Source organism: Podarcis bocagei (genome assembly GCF_964188305.1).
Source record: "Podarcis bocagei genome assembly, chromosome: 8".
Lineage (NCBI taxonomy): Eukaryota > Metazoa > Chordata > Lepidosauria > Squamata > Lacertidae > Podarcis > Podarcis bocagei.
This window is the reverse complement of record NC_138133.1, coordinates 5,617,477-5,643,130: the sequence shown is the minus strand read 5'-3', so window position 1 is coordinate 5,643,130 and position 25,654 is coordinate 5,617,477. Positions and strand designations below refer to the sequence as shown.

At 43.4% G+C, this 25,654-nt stretch overlaps 2 protein-coding genes and 1 pseudogene across 3 annotated transcripts in view; all 3 read right to left on the bottom strand.

The window, feature by feature from the left end:
• The window catches only part of LOC308593575 (uncharacterized protein), a 59,553-nt gene extending 37,616 nt beyond the window's left edge, over positions 1-21,937 (bottom strand). The window contains exons 1-3 of the mRNA XM_081206037.1: positions 19,280-21,937; positions 17,166-17,238; positions 14,226-16,648 (exon numbers count right to left, since the gene is read on the bottom strand). Of these exons, the coding sequence (XP_081062163.1) occupies positions 14,226-16,648; positions 17,166-17,238; positions 19,280-21,703 (4,920 nt within the window). The 5' untranslated portion in view covers positions 21,704-21,937. The remainder of the gene's footprint in view (positions 1-14,225; positions 16,649-17,165; positions 17,239-19,279) is intronic.
• On the bottom strand, positions 3,004-5,661 carry LOC308593714 (protocadherin beta-16-like; the record flags this gene model as incomplete). Its single annotated transcript, XM_081206274.1, has 1 exon — positions 3,004-5,661. Exon 1 carries the CDS (start codon positions 5,458-5,460, stop codon positions 3,004-3,006), a length of 2,457 nt encoding a protein of 818 aa, XP_081062400.1. The 5' UTR covers positions 5,461-5,661.
• LOC308593706 (protocadherin beta-16 pseudogene) lies at positions 7,650-10,835 on the bottom strand (annotated as a pseudogene). Its single transcript has one exon. The product of its transcript is annotated as a protocadherin beta-16 pseudogene (transcript).
• Positions 21,938-25,654: the final 3,717 nt, after the last annotated feature.

The following is a 25,654-nucleotide window of genomic DNA, read 5'->3' as shown; positions in this document are numbered from 1 at the left end:
AAAACCCCAAACTAAAATTCCTGGGTGTGAGAAAAGGTTATTTATGCATGCAACAATTGTGGTCTGTGCTTTTTTAGCCCCAAAATGGAAAATGTGCTAGGTCCCAACTAAAGAGGATCAGCAACTTAAGTTGACAGGATATGCAGAACGTGCAGATTTAACACAGAGAATAAGAGAGCAAGAAGAACTCACATTTAAAAAAGAGTGGAAAACATTTATTGAATATATGAAAAATGTCTTTGTACAGCTGAAAACACTGGCAGCACTAAGATAAATTTGATAGAGAAAATAATTTTTGATGGAGGTAAAAGTGGAAAACTTATTTGAATGCTTATAGTAAAATCGGGATATGAAAAATGAATCATGGAAGGAGAAGGGAAGTCATGGGATATTTTAAAGGCTTATTTGAAAATGTAAAATTGAAGATTTAATAAACATTATTATCAAACTAGAGGGGAAAATGTTTGAAATTAAACCATTCAAATGGTACTCTCACCTGGAGGATATGTTGACTTTCACCTGCATGACTTGGGACTCCTTCAGAATCACTGGAACTCCTTGGATTCAGCTGAGTGTTAGGAGGCTCCACAGAGAAAACAGGAAACAGGGGCCTGAGAAACCTGAACTCGCTGTTCAGAGACCCACCAGCTAAGCACACCTCATAGTTGTAAGCCTGGGATAGAGATCCAGCACTAGAATCTGTAGAGTTTTCCTGAGAATCAGGTCGTCTTCTGATGGTCTTCTGCTGGTTCCCTCACTGCGAGAATTGAAGTTACAGGGAACCAGGCAGAGGGCCTTCTTGGCAGTGGCAGACTGCCTGTGTAATGCCCTCCCTTCAGATGTCAAGGAGATAAAGAACCACACGGCTTTTAGAAGACATCTGAAAGCAGCCCTGTTTCGGGAAGTTTTTAATGTTTGATGTTTGATTATGTTTTAATATATTCTGTAAACCGCCCAGAGGGGCTTGGGAAACACAGGCGGATGGTGGGGCATAAATATTATTATTAATATTACTATTTCTGTTTAAGAGGTAAAGAGAGGCTTGGAATAAAGTAGAATTCCCAATCCCAATGTATACTTTCGAGAGTGAGAGTCACTTTTACTAATTGAATTGGGTTCCATGTTCATACAAGTAGGAGCCCATAACAAAATGCTGCATGGATTAGTAAAGCGGTTTCGTGCCCCCACAAAACCTCACTCCCCTTCCCCATGCGAAATTCATTCTCTGGCTTCATCTTCCACACTCCTGGGTGTGGCTCCCATTTCTCTTTTTCCATTTTCTCTGTCGTTTCTTTCACCATTTCTGGAGATCCTTCCCTTATATAAATGCAGGATGGAAAATAAAACACACTGCCAAGTTCCCAGCCAATTCATTGAACCATTTCCAAACGATGAGTCATGGAACTTATTGCCCACACCCATTTCTCATCATAATGGTGGAAGGTGATTCAGCAAAATCATCCTTAACCAAAGTGCCATAGCTATGACCCTTACCTATAAATCTTTCTCATCTCCTTTGGTCCCCCTTCATTTTTGCTCCTAACAGACGCACATGCTTAACTGTAATTTTCCAATTTACTCTCTTTAACCAGCATTCAGTCTCTCTCCACCCAACATTCTCCTCAGTCCTCCTCTGCTTTACTTTTTCTCACAGCAGGCACAAACTGAGCATGTGTGGGAGACACCCTTATGAAATCCCATTCACTAGCATTGGCCATAACAATGCATTTTAATAACAACTACAAATATGTTACTCTGCTATTAAGCACAATACAGTACAAATATAGAAATATTCTGGGGAGTGTGGGTCCCAGCAAAGTCTATGGAAGAAAAATGCATAGCACCTGTCAACACGTCATTCAAGTTCCTTGACAAAGAGCTAATTTCTTAAATATGAGCCATTTCTTATCCTTTCTATCCCAAATGTAGCATAGACTTTCCTCAGACATATACCGTATTTTTTGGACCATAACACTCACTTTTTTCCTCCTAAAAAGAAAGGGGAAATGTCTGTGCGTGTTATGGAGGGAATGCCTACGGGTGGCATGCCTACGGATTTACCTCCTCTAAAAACTACGTGCGTGTTATGGTCAGGTGCGTGTTATAGAGCAAAAAATACGGTATTTCCTACACTTCCAAGATTCTGTAAGGCCATTTTCCAACTAAACACTGTAGGACCTACTCCTCACATTGAAGAGCCATGGCTCAGGGGTAGACCATCAGCTTTGCAGTTAGTCCCAGGTTCAATCCCTTGTGTCTTTAGGTAGGTCGGCAGAGATCCCTGTCTGAAATCCTGGGGAGCAACTGCCAGTCACTGTAGACAATACTGCAATAGAGCACCACTGGTCTGCATCAGTACAAGGCAGTTCACTCTGCTAATTCTTATTGTGATCCCACTGCCCCAACTAATTATTATAATGACACCATGTGATCCAGCCAACTAGCCCTTAACATATTAGCAGTTCAAATGGCAAAACAGAACACAATGAGAGTCCAGGTTTAGTTTGTTTGAAATGAAAACTGTTTTAAAAGTCTGGGTCAATAAAAAGCTCTCAATCCAGCACCAAAAAGGCAATGAAGATGGTTCTGGGAGGGTCTCCCTTGGGAGGCCACTTCGCAAATGGGGTGCAACTACCAAGAGTCCCTATAAACAATTTATATAACTGGGAAGTCTGTCTCATAAAGGGCCCCTGTGTGCATGTAAATGGGTTTTAAGCTGTCTTAGACACATTCGGGGTATATTCTAGTACACACAGCTGTATATGCAGCAACTGTGATTAGTACATAGCATTTCGAGCTAAGTTAATACAGAGAAGACTCAACAATAAGGGAACAAAGGAACAGAAGAAGAATAGGATGCAGAGTAAGAAGGAAACAATTGTGACATGGATTTGAAATAAAATTAAAAACTGAAGCCCTACATCTCTAGTCACTGTATCTTATCAACAAAGAACAATGGAAGCAGATCGTCTGATGTTATTAATAACCAAGCAAAAGGCATTATTAATCACAAGTTAACTCACTAGCATAATCCCTCACCTTTTTCTCCAATTCTTTTTCTTCCACCAGATTAGGAATATCTTGGGAAGCAGACGAAGGGGTCTGGTTCACATTGAGGTTTGGCTCCCCCACAGAAAAAACAGGAATGAGGGGCCTGAGGAACCTGAACTCGCTGCTCAAGGACCCACCGGTTAAGCAAACATCGTAGTGGTAACTCCTGGAAAGAGACCCGCTCTGAGAATCGCCACCGTTCTCTGGGATGTCGGGTCTGGCAGGTGGGAAGTGAGGAGGGCCAGCGATAAAACTTTCCCTGGGATCCCTCCTGCAGATCTTGATGGCAGCAAAGGAAACAATGCAAACGAGGAACACAAAGGAGACTGCAGCCAGGCAGATCACCAAGTACAAGGTCAAGGTCCCATCTTCTTCGTGCTCCTCTTTACTGACCTCCACAGCCTTCATATAAGGATCCGAAAAGCCACCCACGGGAAGGACATGGAGCATGGCAGTGCTGCTCTGGGGAGGGAGCCCGTTGTCCCTGACCACTATCAGGAGTCTCTGCTTGCTGGTGTCTCGCTCGCTCAGGGCTCTCCTGGTTCTCACTTCCCCATTCTGGGCTCCTATGCTGAAAAGACCAGGGTCTGTGGCCTTCAGCAGCTCATAGGAAAGCCACGAGTTCTGGCCAGAATCTCCATCCACAGCCACCACCTTGGTGACCAGGTAGCCGGCCTCCACCGACTTGGGGACCAGCTCATTGCAGGGGGGTGTGCTGTTCTGAAGAGGGTAGAGGAAGAAGGGAGCGTTGTCGTTTTCATCTAGGATTACGACTCGGACAGTAACTTCTGAGCTGAGGGGAGGAGACCCTCCATCTGTAGCCCTCACCGTCACTTTGAAATCTTTGATCTGCTCATAATCCAGAGATCGGAGGGCATACAGATTTCCGCTTTCAGAGTTGACTGAGATGTAAGAGGCCACAAGGCCATCAGTGACCTTCCGAGGCAAAAGGGAGTAGGTGACCTTGGCATTCTTCTCAGTGTCCAGATCAGCAGCATGGACTGAGCCAATGAGCAGTCCTGGAATATTGTTTTCCCGTATCTGCATTTCACATGAAGACTTTTCAAATACTGGAGGGTTGTCATTGATATCTGAGATCTGAACATTAATAACTCTTGTTGAAGTGAGCCTGGGGGAGCCTTGGTCAACGGCTGTGATGGTGATATTATATTCCGGGACCTTCTCTCTGTCCAGGTAGCTTTGGACCACAAGCTGGTAATAGTTATTCATAGTGGGTTTTAACATAAAAGGAAGGGTTGCCTCCAAAGAGCACACAATTCTGCAATTGTCTCCGGAGTCTCGGTCTGCGACACTGAAGAGAGCCACAAGTGTCTCCAGGGGAGAATCCTCTGCCAAAGGACTAGTGATGGATATGATGGACACTTCAGGGACATTGTCATTCACGTCTTCAACATCTACCAGGACCTTGCAATGACCTGAAAGACCCCCTCCATCTGTTGCCCTGATGCTCATGCCATAGCTGGTTTCTTTTTCATAATCAAGCTGACCAGAAAGGGTGATTTCCCCAGTGTTTTCATTTAGGTGGAACAGATCATATATTTCTTCAGGCACTCTGTAGAATGAGTAGATGATCTGTGCATTCGAACCAAAATCCAAATCCGTAGCTTCCAATTTGAAGACCAAAGTGCCCTGTGGGCTGTTTTCCTTTAACCTTACTTTATATTCAGAATGAGTAAACTGTGGGGAATTGTCATTGATGTCAAGAACATCAATATTTATTTGAACTGTCCCTGTTCTCTGTGGCTTCCCTCCATCCACAGCTGTGAGAGTCAATCCAAAGTGTGAGTCCTTCTCCCTGTCCAGTGGTTTCTCCAGAACAAGATCCACATACTTGTTTCCATCTTCTTCACTTTTAACATCAAGCCGGAAATGTTCATTGGGACTGAGAGTGTAGTTTTGGATGTTATTTATCCCCAGGTCCTCATCTCGGGCAGATTCCAAGGGGAAATGTGTATTTGGAGAGACATTTTCAGGAATTTCCAAATCAAATGCCTTCTTAGAGAATTTGGGGACATTATCATTCACATCTTCTATCTTGATTTCAATGCTGTAGATCTTTAAGGGATTTTGCAACACAATTTCAGACTGTAATAAGCAAGGATCAGTCTGGCCACATAATGTTTCTCGCTCTATTTTATCATTTATCAACAAATTCCCAGAATGGGGATCCATACGAAAATATTGCTTAGTGTTCTTAGAAACCAGCTGGGCTCTGCGAGCAGACAGCTCCCCTGTTCCCAGTTTCAAATCCTCCAGCACATTAGCCACCAAAGACCCCCTTTTCTTTTCTTCAGGCACAGAATAGTGAAGTGAAATACTCAGTGCTCCAGGAAGACAAAGGAAAAGCAAAAAATACAGACCTTGTTCCTTTCTGTAGCCGTCTCCCATGGCTCAAGAATCTCTGGCCAAAAGATGAAGTTTCTGACAGTCATCCAATGGTAATCTCTGCTGCTGTAGAAAGGAATTTGATGCTGCCGTGTTGATGGCTTTGCTGTGCTTTATGTTATCTCTTTATCACATATGAAAGTCACCCGTCCTTTGTTCCAGCCACCTTTTTGCTCATGGCTTCCTGTGAGTTCCTTCACAAAAATCTGAATTCCAGTTAATGTCTTTGCCTGTACTACCACCGTGTGGCTGAGCAAAGAAAAGCCACTAAGATCCAGTAAATAACACTAAATGCAGAGCACATTACACTGAACAGGAAAGGTTCAGATTCACTGTTTCTCTGTTCATAAAAGACTGTTTTATTCCTAGGAAGATGCCTCTTTTCCATATGAATAAATGCAGATACCATAAAACACTGCATTCCTTCTGTGGTTGTTCTACACTGTTGTGCATGGGATTCAATCTCATACTGGGATATTCAAGATGCACAGCACTTATGGTGTTCTTGTGGAACAATTTCCCTCCATCCCACCTCAATCAAACATTTTGCAATAACGAAAGTGACAGGAAAATACCTTGGAAAGTGTATGATAACTTTTACTTGATGCCATATGGCCTGCACACAGAGAATGTAGAAGGCTATTAATATCTACAAAAGTATTAGGATAATAATACCATATCAATTTATATACACAGCTGTTCCTTTTTCGTCATTCCTCCCCTCCCCCCTTTATAACTTAGTTTCTTTTAAGTAGTAAGAATGAATGATCAATAAACAGGTCACTGCGTGTTCAGACCTTCAAACCTCCCCCTTACATAAATTCAGACAATAAACAAATTTTGGTTTGGTTTTTGGCAGAATTTAGGCCACAACTTTATTGATTACAGCAAGTGAGGGTTGCATAGACTTTGGTTCGACTAGTGGCAGGCGAAACCCAAATGGCAACAGCCAATCAGCCAGGTGGGAAAATTCCTGCCGTGCCCCTGTCCCAACGACAGGCGACACACGACGGCATAGCAAAGTCAAGCGCACAATCCCTAAGAGTAGGGAGAGGTGGGCGGGTGTTCCAATGCACACACCGAAAGAGAAAGCTCTGGGTCATGTGCATACGTATATATAGGTCCCTTGATCCATTTAGCCTGCATCCCACTGGCATGATTAAACCCAGCATCAAGGAACCTACCAATTGGGTGAGTTGGCTAACCAATCACACCCACCCACAATGCACGGTTTGGTTGCCAGGTCTCACCACAACACGTGCCTTCTTTATGGGAGGACCTGATTATGGAAGCAACCTGCATCTCAGCTTTTGTGTGACACCCCCTCCCATACAGAGAGTTTAAAGAGGTTATGAAGTTATTCTATAGCACATCAAATCACAAAAATATTAATATGAAAGTTTATATCCCTCTATGCAAGGGCAGAAACAACAACATCAGAATACAACGACACAGGTAAACTGAACAGGAAAAATATGGGAAGAATTTCAAGTGCGCATTCAGAGTTCCTGCACTCAGCTGAATTCAGACTTGTGCCTCACAGATATAGGGGGACCAAACTAGAGAGAGAAGAGGTTATTAATGGAAATATAATAATTTGAAAATCATTAATAGTTGGTATTTAACTCAGAGTAGGTTGGCTAAGATTTATAAAACAGAATTAGATACGTGTTGGAAGTGTAAAGAAACGGAGGGAACTTTTTTCACATGTGATGGACATGTAAAAAGGCAAAAGTATATGGGGAAATGATATATAATAAATTGAAAAAAATGTTTAAAACTACTTTCCAAAAAAAAAACCACACACACCAGAGTCCTTTTTGTTGGGAAAACCCCAAACTAAAATTCCTAGGTGTCAGAAAAGGTTATTTATGCATGCAACAATTGGGGTCTGTGCTTTCTAAGCCCCAAAATGGAAAGTGAGCAAGGTCCCAACTAAAGAGGATTGGCAAATTAAGTTGACAGGATATGCAGAACGTTCAGATTTAGCACATAGAATAAGAGAGCAAGACGAACATACATTTAAAGAAGAGTGGAAAACATTTACTGAATATATGAAAATGGCTGTATACAGCTTAAAACACTGACATCACTAAGATAAATTCAATAGATAAAATAATTTTTGATGGAGGTAAACGTGGAAAATTTTTTGGATGCTTATAGTAAAACAGGGATATGCAAAAATGAATCATGGAAGGAGAAGGGAAGTCATGGGATATTTTAAAGGCTTATTTGAAAATGTAAAATTGAAGATTTAATAAACATTATTATCAAACTAGAGGGAGAAATATTTGAAATTAAACCATTCAAATGGTACTCTCACCTGGAGGATATGTTGACTTTCACCTGCATGACATGGGACACCTTCAGAATCATTGGAACTCCTTGGATTCACCTGAGTGTTAGGAGGCTCCACAGAGAAAACAGGAAACAGGGGCCTGAGAAACCTGAACTCGCTGTTCAGAGACCCACCAGCTAAGCACACCTCATAGTTGTAAGCCTGGGATAGAGATCCAGCACCAGAATCCGCACAGTTCTCCTGGGAATCAGGTCCCACTGGGAAATTGGCTGCAGAGTTGTAGGTTCCTGTGAACTTTTCACGTTTCTGCAACTTGATTACAACAAAGGCCACTACAGAAATGAGAAAGATGCTTGAGATGGCAGCCAAGCAGATGATCAAATACATCGTCAGGCTGGGGTCTTCCTCCTCCGCTGTTTCCTCCTTTGGGAGAGCCACACTTTTCAGATAAGGGTCAGAGAAGCCGTCCACTAGGAGGACTCTGAGCGTGGCAGAGGTGGACTGGGGAGGATGGCCGTTGTCTCGGACCACCACAATCAGATTCTGCTTAAAGCTGTCTCGGTTGCTGACCGGCCTCAGGGTGGTCACTTCTCCATTCTGGGCCCCCACCGTGAACAGACCCGGCTCTGTGGCCTTCAGCAGCTGGTAGGAAAGCCAAGAGTTCTGCGCAGAATCCCTGTCCACAGCCACCACCTTGGTGACCAGGTAGCCAGTCTCTGCCCCTCGGGGAACCAGGTCATTCGAGGGGGAAGTGCCATTCTGGAGAGGGTAGAGGATGAAGGGGGCATTGTCATTTTCATCCATGACCTGAACGCGGATGGGAACTTCTGAGCTCAGTGGAGGGGAACCTGAATCCACAGCCCTCACCGTCACCTGGAAATCTTTCACTTCCTCATAATCCAGAGACCGGATGGCATACAGGTTCCCCGTTTCAGAATTGATGGAGATGTAAGAGGATGTGGGGCCATCATTGACCTTCCCAGGCAAAAGCGAGTAGGTCACTTTGGCATTCTGCGCTGTGTCCAGATCAACAGCATGGACCGAATTGATCAGAAGACCAGGAATATTGTTTTCTCTTAACTGCATTTCATAGAATGGCTTTTCAAACACTGGAGGGTTGTCATTGACATCTGACACTTCAACATGAAGTATTCTTGTGGAAGTGAGTCTGGGAGAGCCCCTGTCTGTGGCTGTGATAGTAATGTTATATTCGCTGACTTTTTCTCTGTCCAGTGATTGTTGGGTCACCAGCTGGTAATAGTTGTTCTCGGTGGGTTTAAGCACAAATGGCAGGTTGACTTCAGTGGTGCAGGCAGTTCTGCCACTGTCCCCAGAGTCCACATCTGTGACACTGAAGAGGGCCACCACTGTGTCTGGGGGAGAGTCCTCAGGTAAGGGACTGGTGATGGAAGTGATTGATATCTCTGGGGCATTGTCGTTCTCATCTTCAATGTCTACAATTACTTTGCAGTAAGCTGAAAGCCCCCCTCCATCTGTGGCTTTGATGTGCATCTCATAACTGGTGATTTCTTCATAGTCAGTCATTCCTACAACAGTGAGTTCCCCAGTGTGTTTGTTTAACTTGAATGATCTCAACACATTTTCTGGAACTTCACTGAAGGAATAAGTGATGTGAGCATTGGAACCAAAATCCCTGTCAGTGGCTCCCACTTTTGCGACCAATGTATCCAATGGGCTGTTTTCCATTAGTTTCACTTTGTACTCAGATTGTGGAAACTGAGGTACATTATCATTAGCATCCAGAATATCGATGAGAAGCTGTGCTGTTCCAGTTCTTTTTGGGATCCCCCCATCGATAGCTGACAGAGTAAGATAAATGTGTGGATTCTCCTCGCGGTCTAGCGGTTTCTCTAACACCAGTTCTGCGTACTTGCTACCATCACTGTTACTTTTCACATCCAGCCTAAAATGTTCATTGGGACTAAGGGTGTAGTTCTGAACAGCATTTTCTCCTTTGTCTGAGTCTTGAGCTTTTTCCAAAGGAAATCGGGTATTTGTTGGAATTTGCTCAGATATTTCAAGAAGGAATTGATTTTTAGAGAATTTGGGGGAATTATCATTCACGTCCTCTATCTGAACTTCAATTCTGTGTAGCTGCAATGGCTTTTCCAGCACAATTTCAGACAGTAGAATACATGGTTCATTCTGTCCACACAGGGACTCCCGATCTATTTTATCCTTTACTGTCACATCCCCAGAATGAGGATCCAGCTGGAAATACTGCTTGGAGCTCTTAAAAACCAGCCGGGCTTTCCGAGCAGACAGCTCCTTTGCATCCACTCTCAAATCCTTCAGCACATTTGCCACCAGAAATCCACTTTTCTTTTCCTCTGGCACTGAATAGAGGAAAGACTCACACATTGCTATGCATGCACAGAGACACAGGGAAAAAGACCAAACTTGCCTGATCTTGAGATGCAATTCCATTCTCCCAGCCTCTCCTCCTGAAATGCAAGGCATTGTCCTCTTCTCTATTCCAAGGCGTCTATCTTCTTAGCTGTATTTATCTTCTGAATGTGACACTATGTCCTGCTTATTCCCACTGAAATTTCTGAAGACTGGCTTGCAATAGGGATCTGCTCTTTTTCCTGTGCTGATTCCTTTGTCTAATGGCTACAGCTCTTGAGGAGAGCAACTGATGCTCCCCAATTTCCTTCTTTTATCTTGTGCAATACCACCACCTTGTGTTTGAACAATGCTACGGCGTTATGAAAACCAAAAGTTTTTCCAGAATAAGAGCTGGTAAATATGAGGATCTATGTGGAGAGGCAAGAGAACAGCCACCCCAATGGAACATAAACCCCATATTGTAGCATCTTTAGCACATGAGATATGAAATACAGTAAAAAATATATTTTTCTCCTTTTGATGATGATGACAATTTGGTGAGAAATTATAGTATTATCACCCTGCCGTTACTTCCATGAATTCCTGCAGATACAATATGAGCTGTATGACTTGTGTCCAGCTAAGTCATTCACAGTGTACACACAATGAAATCAATGTACATGATTTTTTTAAATTTATTTTTTACATCCATTGATCTCTTTGAGTTCCACTTAGTTGAATAAAATCCTTAGAACCTTGTTCCTGCTCCCAAAATTATTACGTCATGTTTTACATTTCTTAGGCTACTAAAACCTCCTAATGTTTGTTCCCTCAACCACCACCACCCTCCATCACAGCCTAACCTACAGTACCCACAAGGCTGCTGGGAGGATAAAATGTGAAGCAGGAGAACTATGTAGACCACATCGAACAACTTTTACATTATTAATGTAAAAATAAATAAATAAAATCAGTCTATCTGCTAAAAAGGGAAAGAGAGGCTTGGAATGAAGGAGAGTTCCCAGCCATGATGACTGACTGATGAATATACACATTTGAATATGAAGTTTGCATTCATCTGTAAATGTTCTGTTCCTCTTTGATTCTTCAAAAGGCATTTCATTGGAACAAACGTCATGTCCTACAACCAACTCCCCCTCTTTCTCTAAAGTATACGCCACACACACGCTTTTCCAGACATGTTAGCATTCTGTATTATTAAGGTTTCCCTGACCATTCAGTCCTTTCAGTTCCTCACAGAAGATGAATATGTGCTTTTCAATATAAAGTTTGCATTCATCTGTAAACATAGGCATGTGAGGAAGAGTCACTGTTACTTTCTACTCATTGAACTGGGTTCCATCTTCCTAATGAGATATATGAAAGTAGAAGCCCAGTAAAAAATGTTGCACAGATTAGTAAAACAGTTCAGTGCCCCACACAAACCCTCTATTCTTTCTCTCTCTTGCTTCCCTTCCCCATTCTTTCTCTAGTCCCCTCTTTCCCAGCTGAACATTCTCTATAGCTGGGGCCCAGAGAGGAACCTCTGTGTCAGATCTTATCCCCAGTCAGTTGGGTCTCCCACCTTGTGACACCTGGCATATCTGCACACACACAGTTCAGTCAACACATGGCACTCCGATCAGCCATGGGTAGAAATACAGTAGGACACTTGCCATAATGCATATACTTAATACAGATGTTTATATTGATAGTTATACTTTATGTATAAATTTCATAACCTAAGATAATACAGATCTTGTAGAACACAGTGAGAGACAAGTTTCTAAATACTTCGTGATCCATCATGTGGTGTGGAAGTTGTTTATAGGACATGATATTTGTTCCAATGAAATATCATTTAAAGAATCATGTAGGAATAGAACAAACTTCAGTTCCATCCTGAACATCTCAACATGCACCCGTGGAATTGATTTATGATGTTATGACAGCTGATTACCCTCAACGGCATTTTTGCAGGTTTCTGACAACAATGGGAGACAATACTACTTAAGTCTCAGGTGGTTGCTATGACTAGCAGAATCTTTTTCTATCTCTTTTAGACACCAGGTATTTCTGGGGTGTTTTACAACACAATCCAATCAGAGGAAGTACTATTCAATTCAATGATGCTTATTCCTAGGTAAGTGGGGTTAGGATTGCAGCCCTAGTCATCATCATATGCTGTGGTCCAAGGATGCTGCCTAGACACCAACCCTCTTCCCCACTTCTGGGTTCTCTAGCACATGCTTGTTGGCTCAGGGGATAGGACCAAGTTGCTTCTTTAATTTGTGCTGAGGGTATGGAGAATGCAGGGAGCAGCAAGAGTCTCTTCCAAGCAATGGTAAAGACTTCTGATGTGCTTGATCTGACATCAGTCTGGTGGGAACTCAGGTTACAGGGTCTGTGCACGGCTGAGTGTTCTGTTCAGTAAGTCTTACAGCACAATCCTAACCATGTCTAATCATGTCCTGCACTTGCAGGAAGGCACTATACAAAACATATGTTGCCAAGTTTCAAAGTATAAGCCATAGAACTTAATGCCTCCACGCCTCGTTTCTCATTATAATGGTGGGATGTGATTCAGCCAAATCAGCCTTGACTAAGTTGCCACAGCTATGAACATATAGCATGTTTTCATCTCCTTCCCCCTTTGCTTTTCTGTCCCTCACTCAGCCACACTCTGTCCTCTTCACCTGAAACTCACTTACTAACTGCCAAGTGTCCCTCCACCTGACCATCTCTTTCAGGGTGGGGACACCATAATGAAATCCTATTGGCTAACATTGGACCAAAAAAGCATTTTAAATTAAAAAAAAACCTATGAATATGTTTCACTACCATTAGATTAAAACACATACTAGACTTTCCTGTTGACCTAAGTCAGCAAGCCATTTTGCAAAAGATACAGTCCAAAAGAGAAACCTTTCCAGAAAAAGCACCCCAGTGAAGTAGATGGAAGAAAATGCACAGCACCTGCCAATTTGCCACCCTCATTACACAAACAACTCATTCAAAACAAGCCATTCCTTATCATTTATATCCTAGGATTGGTATGGACCATCCTCAAAGGTACTTCTTTACAATGCCAGGTTTCAAGTTGCTCTGTTGAACCATTTTGCAACTATAAACTGCAGAACCTGGTTCTTAAATCAAAGGGCTTGTTGTTCAGTGGTAAAAAAACTGCTCTGCATACAAAACATGCCAGCTTCAAACCCTGGCATCCTCAGGTAGGTCTGAAAAGATACCTGTCTGAAATCCTGGAGAGCTGCTGCCAGACATTCCTGAGATAGATGGACCAAAGTTTCGACTCATTAAAAGACAGATTTCTATATTGCTTCTTACGTTCCCCTGTCCCACATTGTTCATTATACAGTAATGGCAGGTTACATGTCAGCTTGCTTGCCCTTAACATATTAGCTGTTCAAATTATAAAGCAGAGAACTATGAGAGCCCAGATTTGTTTGCTCAAAATGCCGATGGTTTAAAGGCCTGGATAAATAAAAAGGTCATCTAACACTGAAAAGGGTACTCAGTGATCCTAGGCAATTCCACAGGTGGGTGCCACCAGCAAGAAGACCCTCTATATAATGCCATGTATATAACTGGGAAGCCTGCTCTAATCAGGGCTCCTGTGTGCAGGTACTTCAGCAGCTGCAGTTACAGGTATGTCGTCCACACCTTGGAGGTATGTATATTCTGGGACACATTGGTGTATCTGCAGTGGCTATGATGTTCTGAGCGAGTTTTAATATGCAGAAAGTCCAAAGGCAGAGGACCTAAATAGCAGGAGGGCTGAAGGAAAGAATCTGAACTCAACAATGGGCTGGGAAGAGGTAGCCTGCCTGAGAAATGGAAGGGGGAAAGAAGAGAAGAGGAGGGAGGAAACATCAAATGGAGATGATGGACCAGCGATGAAGACAGAGGGAAAAGAGAAAAAAGTTTCATACAGACTTGAAATAAACAACTGATTTTTAAACTGAAGCATGCTCTAAAATGTCAAAATATATTGTCAATAAATTTCAAAAGCAACACAAGAACATCTGATATGCCTAATTACCAAGCAAAAAGAATTATCAATATCAAAGTGACTAACTGCTGTACTTGGAAATTATTTCACCTTTTCCTCTGATTCTTCTTTCCCCGCCTGGTCAGGAATATCTTGGGAAGCAGAAGGAGGGGTCTGGTTCACACTGAGGTTTGGCTTCCCCACAGAAAAAACAGGAATGAGGGGCCTGAGGAATCTGAACTCGCTGCTCAAGGACCCACCGGTTAAGCAAACATCGTAGTGGTAACTCCTGGAAAGAGACCCGCTCTGAGAATCGCCACTGTTCTCTGGGATGTCGGGTCTGGCAGGTGGGAAGTGAGGAGGGGCAGCGATAAAACTTTCCCTGGGATCCCTCCTGCAGATCTTGATGGCAGCAAAGGAAACAATGCAAACGAGGAACACAAAGGAGACTGCAGCCAGGCAGATCACCAAATACAAGGTCAAGGTCCCATCTTCTTCGTGCTCCTCTTTCCTGACCTCCACAGCCTTCATATAAGGATCCGAAAAGCCACCCACGGGAAGGACATGGAGCATGGCAGTGCTGCTCTGGGGAGGGAGCCCGTTGTCCCTGACCACTATCAGGAGTCTCTGCTTGCTGGTGTCTCGCTCGCTCAGGGCTCGCCTGGTTCTCACTTCCCCATTCTGGGCTCCTATGCTGAAAAGACCAGGGTCTGTGGCCTTCAGCAGCTCATAGGAAAGCCACGAGTTCTGGCCAGAATCTCCATCCACAGCCACCACCTTGGTGACCAGGTAGCCGGCCTCCACCGACTTGGGCACCAGCTCATTGCAGGGGGATGTGCTGTTCTGAAGAGGGTAGAGGAAGAAGGGAGCGTTGTCGTTTTCGTCTAGGATTACGACTCGGACAGTAACTTCTGAGCTGAGGGGAGGAGACCCTCCATCTGTACCCCTCACCGTCACTGTGAAATCTTTGATCTGCTCGTAATCCAGGGATCGGAGGGCATACAGATTTCCGCTTTCGGAGTTGACTGAGATGTAAGAGGCCACAAGGCCATCAGTGACCTTCCCAGGCAAAAGGGAGTAGGTGACCTTGGCATTCTTCTCAGTGTCCAGATCAGCAGCATGGACTGAGCCAATCAGCAGTCCTGGAATATTGTTTTCCCGAATCTGCATTTCACATGAAGACTTTTCAAATACTGGAGGGTTGTCATTGACATCTGAGATCTGAACATTAATAATTCTAGTTGAAGTCAGCCTGGGGGAGCCCTGGTCTACGGCTGTGATGGTGATATTATACTCTGAGACCTTCTCTCTGTCCAAGGGACTTTGGACCACAAGCTGGTAATAGTTATTCATAGTGAGTTTTAACATAAAAGGAAGGGTTGCCTCCACAGAGCACATGGTTCTGCCATTATCACCATAGTCTCGGTCTATGACACTGAAGAGAGCCACAAGTGTCTCCAGGGGAGAATCCTCTGCCAAAGGACTAGTGATGGATATGATGGACACTTCAGGGACATTGTCATTCATGTCTTCAACATCTACCAGGACCTTGCAGTGACCTGAAAGACCCCCTCCATCTGTTGCTCTAATGTTCATGTCATAGCTGGTTTCCTTTTCATAATCAAGCTGACCAGAAAGGGTGATTTCCCCCGTGATTTCATTTAGGTGAAACAGATCATATATTTTTTCTGGTACCCGGTTGAATGAGTAGGTGATCTGTGCATTTGAGCCAAAATCCAAATCTGTAGCTTCCACTTTTAAGACCAGAGTACCCTGTGGGCTGTTTTCTTTTAACCTAGCTTTGTATTCAGACTGGGTAAACAGAGGAAAGTTGTCATTATTGTCAAGAACATCAATATTTATTTGAACCGTGCCTGTTCTCCGTGGCTCCCCTCCATCTACAGCCATGAGAATTAATCCAAAGTGTGGCTCCTTCTCCCTGTCCAATGGCTTCTCCAGAACAAGATCCACATATTTCCTTCCATTCTTGTTGCTCTCCATGCTAAGCATGAAATGTTCATTGGGACTGAGAGTGTAGTTTTGGATGTTATTCATTCCCAGGTCCTCATCTTGGGCAAATTCCAAGGGGAAATGAGTATTTGGAGGGACATTCTCAGGAATTTCTAGATAAAATGCTTTTTTGGAGAATTTGGGGATATTATCATTCACATCTTCTATCTTGACTTCAATACTGTAGATCTTTAAGGGATTTTGCAAAACAATTTCAGACTGTAATAAGCAAGGATCAGTCTGGCCACATAATGCTTCTCGGTCTATTTTATCATTTATCAACAAATTCCCAGAGTGAGTATTAAGTTGGAAATATTGCTTAGTGTCTTTGGACACTAGCTGGGCTCTGCGAGCAGAGAGCTCCCCTGTTCCCAGTTTCAAATCCTCCAGCACATTAGCAACCAAAAACCCCCTTTTCTTTTCTTCGGGCACAGAATAGTGAAGTAAAATACTTAGTGCTCCAGGAAGACAAAGGAAAAGCAAAAAATACAGACCTTGTTCCTTTCTGTAGCCGTCTCCCATGGCTCAAGAATCTCTGGCCAAAAGATGAAGTTTCTGACACACTTCCAATGATAATCTCTGCTGCTGTAGAAATGAATTTGATGCTGCCGTGTTGATGCCTTTGCTGTGCTTTATGTTATCTCTTTATTGCGTATGAAAGTCACCCGTCCTTTGTTCCAGCCACCTTTTTGCTCATGGCTTCCTGTGAGTTCCTTCACAAAATTCTGAATTCCAGTTCATGTCTTTGCCTGTACTACCACCGTGTGGCTGAGCAAAGAAAAGCCACTAAGATCCAGTAAATAACACTGAATGCAGTGCACATTACACTGAACAGGAAAAGTTCAGATTCACTGTTTCTCTATTAAGAGAAGACCTATTTATTCCTAGGAAGATGCCTCTTTTCCATTTGAATGATTGCAGATATCATAAAACAGTGCTTTCTTCCGTGGTTGTTCTACACTGTTGTGCATGGGTTTCAATCTCATACAGGGAAATTCAGGATGCATATGGTGCCCTCCCTCCCACCCCCCCCCATCAAACATTTTGCAATAACGAAAGTGACAGGAAAATGCCCTGGAAAGTGTATGATAACTTTTGCTTGATGCCATATGTCCTGCACACAGAGAATGTAGCAGGCTATTAATATCTACATAAGTATTAGGATAATAATACCATATCAATTTATATACACAGCTGTTCCTTTTTCCTCATTCCTCCCCTCCCCCCTTTATAAGTTTATTTCTTTTTTTAAAAAAGTAGTAAGAATGAATATTCAATAAACAGGTCATATGGAAGCAACCTGCATCTCAGCTTTTGTGTGATACTTCCTCCTCCCATATAGAGGGTTTAAAAATGTTATGAAGATGTTCTATAGCACATCAAACCACAATATTAATACAACAATTTACAACCCTCTCTGCAAGGAAATAAACAACAATAACAGAATACAAGGAAACAGGTAAAACTGAATAAAAAAGAAATCGGAAGAGTTTCAAACTCTGAGTTGGCTAAGATTTATAAATCAGAATCAAATACATGTTGGAAGTGTAAATGGAGGGAATATTTTTTCACATGTGGTGGACATGTAAAAAGGTAAAAGTATTGTCAGAGCTGCTTCCAGATCCTAGCTCACAGAGGATCACGCTAGCCAGCGTTCACTTTATAAAAGTCTTTATTGAGTTACAGTTTCCATTCTCAAGCTGCCGCGTGCAGCTCTACGTCTTATGGGTTAGACCGGCGAAGCTCCGTCTGAGTCTCCGCCCCCTGTACACCAGCTTAATACTCTAGCCTTACTCCACCTTTTCCGCCTGACCGTTCTTCTCTGGGTCCCTCTGCCCCCCGCGGTCTCTTCCTTCCTGGACTCTTCTGACGCTGACCCCCCGGACCCTTCTGTCTCCTTGCGTCGGGCTTTAGGACCTGGCTCCCTTTCCGGGCTGCTTACTGCGCCACCTTCCTGTGCATTTGAACTTGGCGCGCGCGCCCAACCTTCCACTTTCCGCTTAACCGTTTCTTCGCTCCCCGATGGAGGTGTGGCCACTCCTGACTCATGCCCTCCCCCCTGCTGCGAGCTGCCAGAGCTCGATACCTGGCGCCCTTCCTCTCCACTGCGCTCTGTTGGTGACGCTGGCCCCGATTTCCAACTGCTGCCCTCTGAGCCCCCTCTGGACCCTTCTTCCTGGGGTGTCCCCCTAGGCTCCCCCCTTGCTCTGGCCACTGGCGCTCCTTTCTGTGAATCTTCTGATTCACTGGAAAGACTCGGAGATCTCGGGTCGTCGTCATCACTCATCTTTTCTTCGGCCTCCTCCCCCTCGCTCTCTGTTTCCTCCCTTGCCCTCGCCTCTGCTCCTGAACCCCTGACAAGTATATATGATTTATAATAAATTGGGGGGTGGGGGTTTAAAAATACTTTCCGCTTTTTGTTGACTGAAATTCCTAGGTGTCGGAAAAAGTTATTTATGTATGCAACAATTGTGGTCCGTGGTACATGTAGTACATGTTGGAAGTGTAAAGAAACGGAGGGAAGTTTTTTTCACATGTGTTGGACATGTAAAAAGGTAAAGGTATAAGGGGAAATGATTCATAATGAATTGAAAAAATGTTTAAAACTACTTCCCCCCCCAAAAAAAACCCCCCAAAAAAACCACCAGAGTACTTTTTGTTGGGGAAAACCCAAACTAAAATTCCTAGGTGTCAGAAAAGGTTATTTATGTATGCAACAATTAGGGTATGTGCTTTTTTAGCCCCAAAATGGAAAGTGAGCAAGGTCCCATCTAAAGAGGATTGGCAACTTAAGTTGACAGGATATGCAGAACATGCAGATTTAACACATAGAATAAGAGAGCAAGAAGAACATAAATTAAAGAAGAGTGGAAAACATTTTCTGAATATAAGAAAAATGACTGCTAATGCTGGCAGCACTAAGATGAATACAATAGAGTAAATAAGTTTTGATGGAGGTAAAAGTGGAAAACTTATTTGAATGCTTATAGTAAAACAGGGTGTATGATATGAAAAATGAATCATGGAAGGAGAAGGGAAGTCATGGGATATTTTAAATGTTTATTTGGAAATGTAAAACTGAAAATTTAATAAAACTTATTATCAAACTAGAGGGAGAAATATTTGAAATTAAATCATTCAAATGGTACTCTCACCTGAACCACATGTTGACTTTCACCTGCATGACTTGTGACTTCTTCAGAATCATTGGAACTCCTTGGATTCAGCTGAGTGTTAGGAGGCTCCACAGAGAAAACAGGAAACAGGGGCCTGAGAAACCTGAACTCGCTGTTCAGAGACCCACCAGCTAAGCACACCTCATAGTTGTAAGCCTGGGATAGAGATCCAGCACCAGGATCCGCAGAGTTCTCCTGGGAATCAGGTCCCACCGGGAAATTGGCTCCAGAGTTGTAGCTTCCTGTGAACTTTTCACGTTTCTGCAACTTGATTACAACAAAGGCCACCACAGAAATGAGAAAGATGCTTGAGATGGCAGCCAAGCAGATGATCAAATACATCGTCAGGCTGGGGTCTTCCTCCTCCGCTGTTTCCTCCTTTGGGAGAGCCACACTTTTCAGATAAGGGTCAGAGAAGCCGTCCACTAGGAGGATTCTGAGCGTGGCAGAGGTGGACTGGGGAGGATGGCCGTTGTCTCGGACCACCACAATCAGATTCTGCTTGAAGCTGTCTCGGCTGCTGACCGGCCTCAGGGTGGTCACTTCTCCATTCTGGGCCCCCACCGTGAACAGACCCGGCTCTGTGGCCTTCAGCAGCTGGTAGGAAAGCCAAGAGTTCTGCGCAGAATCCCTGTCCACAGCCACCACCTTGGTGACCAGGTAGCCAGTCTCTGCCCCTCGGGGAACCAGGTCATTCGAGGGGGAAGTGCCATTCTGGAGAGGGTAGAGGATGAAGGGGGCATTGTCATTTTCATCCACGACCTGAACGCGGATGGGAACTTCTGAGCTCAGTGGAGGGGAACCTGAATCCACAGCCCTCACCGTCACCTGGAAATCTTGTACTTCCTCATAATCCAGAGACCGGATGGCATACAGGTTCCCCGTTTCAGAGTTGATGGAGATGTAAGAGGATGCGGGGCCATCATTGACCTTCCCAGGCAAAAGCGAGTAGGTCACTTTGGCATTCTGCGCTGTGTCCAGATCAACAGCATGGACCGAATTGATCAGAAGACCTGGAATATTGTTTTCTCTTAGCTGCATTTCATAGAATGGCTTTTCAAAGACTGGAGGGTTGTCATTGACATCTGACACTTCAACATGAAGTATTCTTGTGGAAGTGAGTCTGGGAGAGCCCCTGTCTGTGGCTGTGATAGTAATGTTATATTCACTGACTTTTTCTCTGTCCAGTGGTTGCTGGGTCACCAGCTGGTAATAGTTGTTCTCCGTCGGTTTTAGTACAAATGGCAGGTTGACTTCAGTGGTGCAGGCAGTTCTGCCACTGTCTCCAGAGTCCACGTCTGTGACACTGAAGAGGGCCACCAATGTGTCTGGGGGAGAGTCCTCAGGTAAGGGACTGGTGATGGATGTGATGGTAATCTCTGGAGCATTGTCGTTCTCATCCTCAATCTCTACAATGACTTTACAATAAGCAGAAAGGCCCCCTCCATCTGTAGCTCTGATTTTCATCTCATAATTTGTGCTTTCTTCATAATCAATTGTCCCTGTAACAGTAAGTTCTCCAGTGTGTTTATTTAACTTGAACAATCTCAACACATTTTCTGATACTTGGCTGAAATAGTAAGTGATGTGAGCATTGGAACCAAAATCCCTGTCAGTGGCTTCCACTTTTGTGACTAGTGTATCCAATGGGCTATTTTCCTTTAGTTTCACTTTGTACTCAGGTTGTGGAAACTGAGGCAAGTTATCATTGTTATCCAGAACATCAATGATTATTTGTGCTGTTCCAGTTCTTTTTGGGATTCCTCCATCAACTGCTGACAGAATAAGGGAAATCTGTGGATTCTCCTCACGGTCTAGCGGTTTCTCTAACACCAGTTCTGCATAGTTGGTACCATCACTGTGACTTTGCACATCCAGCCTAAAATGTTCATTAGGACTAAGGGTGTAGTTCTGAACAGTATTTTTTCCTTTGTCTGGGTCTTCTGCTCTCTCCAAAGGAAATCTGATATCCACAGGGGTCTGCTCAGGTATTTCAAGAAGGAATTGATTTTTAGAGAATTTGGGGAAATTATCATTCACGTCCTCTATCTGAACTTCAATTCTATGCAGCTGCCATGGATTTTCCAGCAAGATTTCAGAGAATAGAAGACAAGGATCATTCTGACCACACAGGGATTCTCGATCTATTTTGTCCTTTAATATCAGATTCCCAGAATGTGGATCCAGCTGGAAATACTGCTTGGAGCCCTTAGAAACCAGCCGGGCTCTCCGAGCAGACAGCTCCTTTGCATCCACTTTCAAATCTTTTAGCACATTCGCTACCAGAGACCCACTTTTCTTTTCTTCTGGCACTGAATAGCGGAAAGACTCACACATTGCTATGCATGCACAGAGATATAAGGAAATAAACATAACTTGCCTGAGGTTGAGAAGTAGTTCCATTCCCCCAGCCTCACCTCCAGTCAGATCTGAAATGCAGGGTGATTCTTTCTAACACAACTGCCACAGTTGATTGTCCAGTGTATTTTTGCAAGACAAATCCTTTATCCTGTATTTAAATCTAGAAATGGTTGTGGTCCCTTTTCCACCCACAATTTCTAAATATTTGCTTGTAATGAAGATTGTGTGGTGTCTTTCTCCTTGATATTCCTTTGTCTCGCGGACACAGGCCTTCTGGAGAACAGTTTCTGGTCCTTGACTATTTCTTTTATGTTGTGTAATAGCACCACCTTGTGCTTGAAGTATGGTACATCTCCCATAAATGGTTCTGTAGGTTTGCAATGCTTAATATATTTATTGCGTATTATCATTGACTTATCAAAATCCATTGAGGTACTCATTAATGATTGTCACTTCCTGCTGCTGAGTCTTGTGGCACCTTAAACACTAACAAGTTTTATTATGTCATGAGTCCTTGTGGACTAAAGTCTTCTTCATTAGATGCATGAAGTATAATCCTCAGCTGCAGGTATCTGTACAGTTGTTCAGAGAGGAGGCGCATTTTCATAATGTGATTCATACAGGTTGGGCCTCCAGCAAATATTTTTCCTTTCCCTGGCTGTCTTTTTCTTCCCTCCTCTGGCTCAGTCCTCCACACCCACTTCTATGTCTCCCATTTCTTTTCTTCAGTTTGCTGTGGAGCATGTCCTGCTACACCTCAGCTACCATATCCACTTTCTGGTTCACTTTTCACCTCCTCCTGCCTGGCAACTGTTGTCATTACTGCATCGACAGGAAGCCTGCGTGGTGTAGTGGTTAAGAGCAGTGGACTTGTAATCTGGTGAACCGGGTTCGCTTCCCCGCTCATCCACATGCAGCTGCTGGGTGACCTTGGCCTAGTCATACTTATCTGAAGTCTCTCAGCCTCACTCACCTCACAGAGTGTTTGTTGTGGGAGAGGAAGGGAAAAGGAGATTGTTAGCTGCTTTGAAACACCTTAAGGGGAGTGAAAGGTGGGATATCAAGTCCAAACTCTTCTTCTCCCTCCCCTTCTTCTTTTTCATCTTCATCTTCATCTTCTCTTCCTTCTCTCCTACCTCTTGGTAGCTTCTTCCAGCTGCATTACCTCTCCTGGGTGCTCATTGGCTTCCCACCCCCTGTTTCCTAATATAATTGCCCCCCCGGCTCCTCAGGGTTCCACTTCTCACTTCCCCAGACAGACACCTGTGCTGCGGCTTTTTGAAATATCCTGTGCAAGCTCTGGTATGGCAACAACTGAGGGCATGCAGTGTACTCATGGACAGTTTTACTGAGGGAGAGTGGGGAAATTCCCCCTCCCCCATTTCTCTCTCTTTTTAAAAACCTTCTGCTTACCACACGGATCAACTGGGTGCACAGACTCCCCTCTTCTTTGTGGAAAGTGCTGCCTTGGCTACATTCTGATTGGCACTCTCACCTGAACTTCAGAAACAGGGAAAAATATACAAATCTTTATGCTTGATGCTCCATAAGAAATTTAAAGATAACCAGCAAAATGTTGTGTTTGCTGAAGGTGGCAGAATGTGGGTAGAGTCGCTTCATGTTTTCCTACTACAAGGGTGGCCAAACTGCAGCTCAGGAATGACAAGTGGCCCTTTGGGCAGTTCAGTTGCAACTTTGAAGCCAACCAAGGAGTTCATGCATTCTGTAGCTCCCAGCTTCCTCTCGGAGATCCCGACACACTTTGCCAAACTGATACCCTCCAGATAGGTTGGACAACAACTCCTATCATCACTAGCCAGCCTGCTTGGTTCTCAGGAGACAACTGTGGCCAGGAGCATTCTCCTCCCTATCTATTTTAGACACGAGCTGTTCTTGGGAAGCAATATTTTAGTCACCATCAAAAACGACATCTACAGCTACTGGCTTGGCATACTAGATACCTTTTAAGAGCAGTTGCCACAAATACTTTCCCTTCTTCTGGGTTCTCTAGCATCTGCAGATGGCTCAGGGCAGAGGCAGGTGTGATGGACAGCAGAGCCAGACCAGAGTCTGGTGGTGCAGTACCTCAGAATTCCACCAGAGGGCTGGAGCCTCTCTCTGATTGGCTACCATGACAGCGAAGCCAGAGGGGGTGGAGAATAAAAGGACCCGTTTCTGAGGGAGTGGTTAGATGGAGATGGAGAGTTGGTTTAAGAGGAGCTTACTGGAGGGCTGAGTTTGAGCCAGGAGAAGTAGAAGCTGTGAGGAGGATACAGACTACTCGGGTCTCATTTCACTCAGGAGGAGAGTGATCTTCTAGATAGAAAAGAATCCCAAGCCAGTTAAGAGGTGTGTGGTGATCCCCTGCGTCTGTTTACTGCTAGAAGTATTTCAGGAGTGTGATTGATAAAAGGTTGGAAGACTGACAGAAAGTACCACCTTGTTTAAGAACCAAAGTATTAAGCTGTAACACCCATGCAACAACTAAGTTAAGAAACTGAAGTTATATAACTCAAAGTAAGCTGAGCATTTACCATTTAGTCTAGAAACCTACAACACCTACCTCAAACGTAATAATGGAATGCAGGCATCTGAAGTTTAAAAGAAGTTGTGCTTTGTTAGACACCTGTAACCTCCATTAGATTGAGTATTATTATTAACAGGTTGAATGTTTACTGAAAGAACATTATCTGCTGATACATCCTTTGCTTTAGTCACTTTGTTCTGTTAAATATTTCTCATTTGTTCAACTTCTGCCTGAGTCTCCAAGTATCTAATTTCCCCCTCTCACTAAAACAAAAAAGATCACCTGTGGTGGTTGAAAATATATATATTATAGAGTGGGTATGTAAGTGGGATCCGCCACAATTGTTATACAGTAGTGGGATCCGTTACATAATTAGTATACAGCAGTGGGATCTGCTACATTTTGGTGGCACTGGTGGGATCCGCTATAGCAGGCTTTCCTTTGAGCTGTAGTTGAAAAACAAAGGACATTGCAGGTGTCCTTTCCAACCAAATCTAAAAAGCTTCTGCTTCTGATCTTTAAAATCTGTTGTGAAAGTGGACTACTGGGTCCTCCAGAGATTTTTAAATTGTTCTGAAATATATTTATACTCCTTATCAGAGTCCTGACTGAGCTATAGAATTATTTTACATGCCAAGTCAAAATCCCCTGCTTCCTAATTTAAAGTGACACTCTGTCACTCTTTAATTGACAATGACAGGATTCCTAAATTCTTTTGTAACCTTCTCACAATCACTAATAACACCCATCAAGCATCAGCCGCTCACATTTCAGAAGCAAGTCCTGGCATCTCCATCCCTGAGCATCAAAATAAGTTTTAGATCTTTGTAGAGACGCATGTCCTGAGCAAACAAAGTAATCTTAAAAAATAAATAAATCTTGGTTTGTTGTTGTTTTTTCACTGATCACTGGAGTAATAATTGCAGAAAAACAAAATATACACAATATGAAAGGGATTTTTTGTTTATTTGAATTTTTTTGAAAATATATTCATTTGTTTTTTACTTGATGTTGTGCTTTTGCAGAAAGGTAAAAGCGATGCAAAAACATATTTCATATTTTCTTCTTATTTTGTGACTGTAGAATAATAACAATGTGGAATAGTGATCATCCCTGCCCTTTAGGAGCTCGTTTTTCTCTCCATTCATTTCTTAGAATTGGTATTAACCATTAAACTCCTAGGTTATCAGAAGGAAGGCTTCCACCACCTGCCTCATCAGGTGCCTGTCTTGCTCTCTTCATTCAGGGGGCACAATTGCACGTGACACAGTCTCAGCCATTCCCTGTGGTGAGTCTCTCACTGTTAAGTTGTGGGCGAACATATCAGACGACACAGCGATTCTTCAAACAGCTCTTGTTTATTCACAGTCCAGAACAGAACTGAACTGAAAGGTTCAGCCAGCCTGCTTATATAGAGCTCCACTAGAACGCAACAGTAACCATTTTCTGTAACTATCCAATCACTG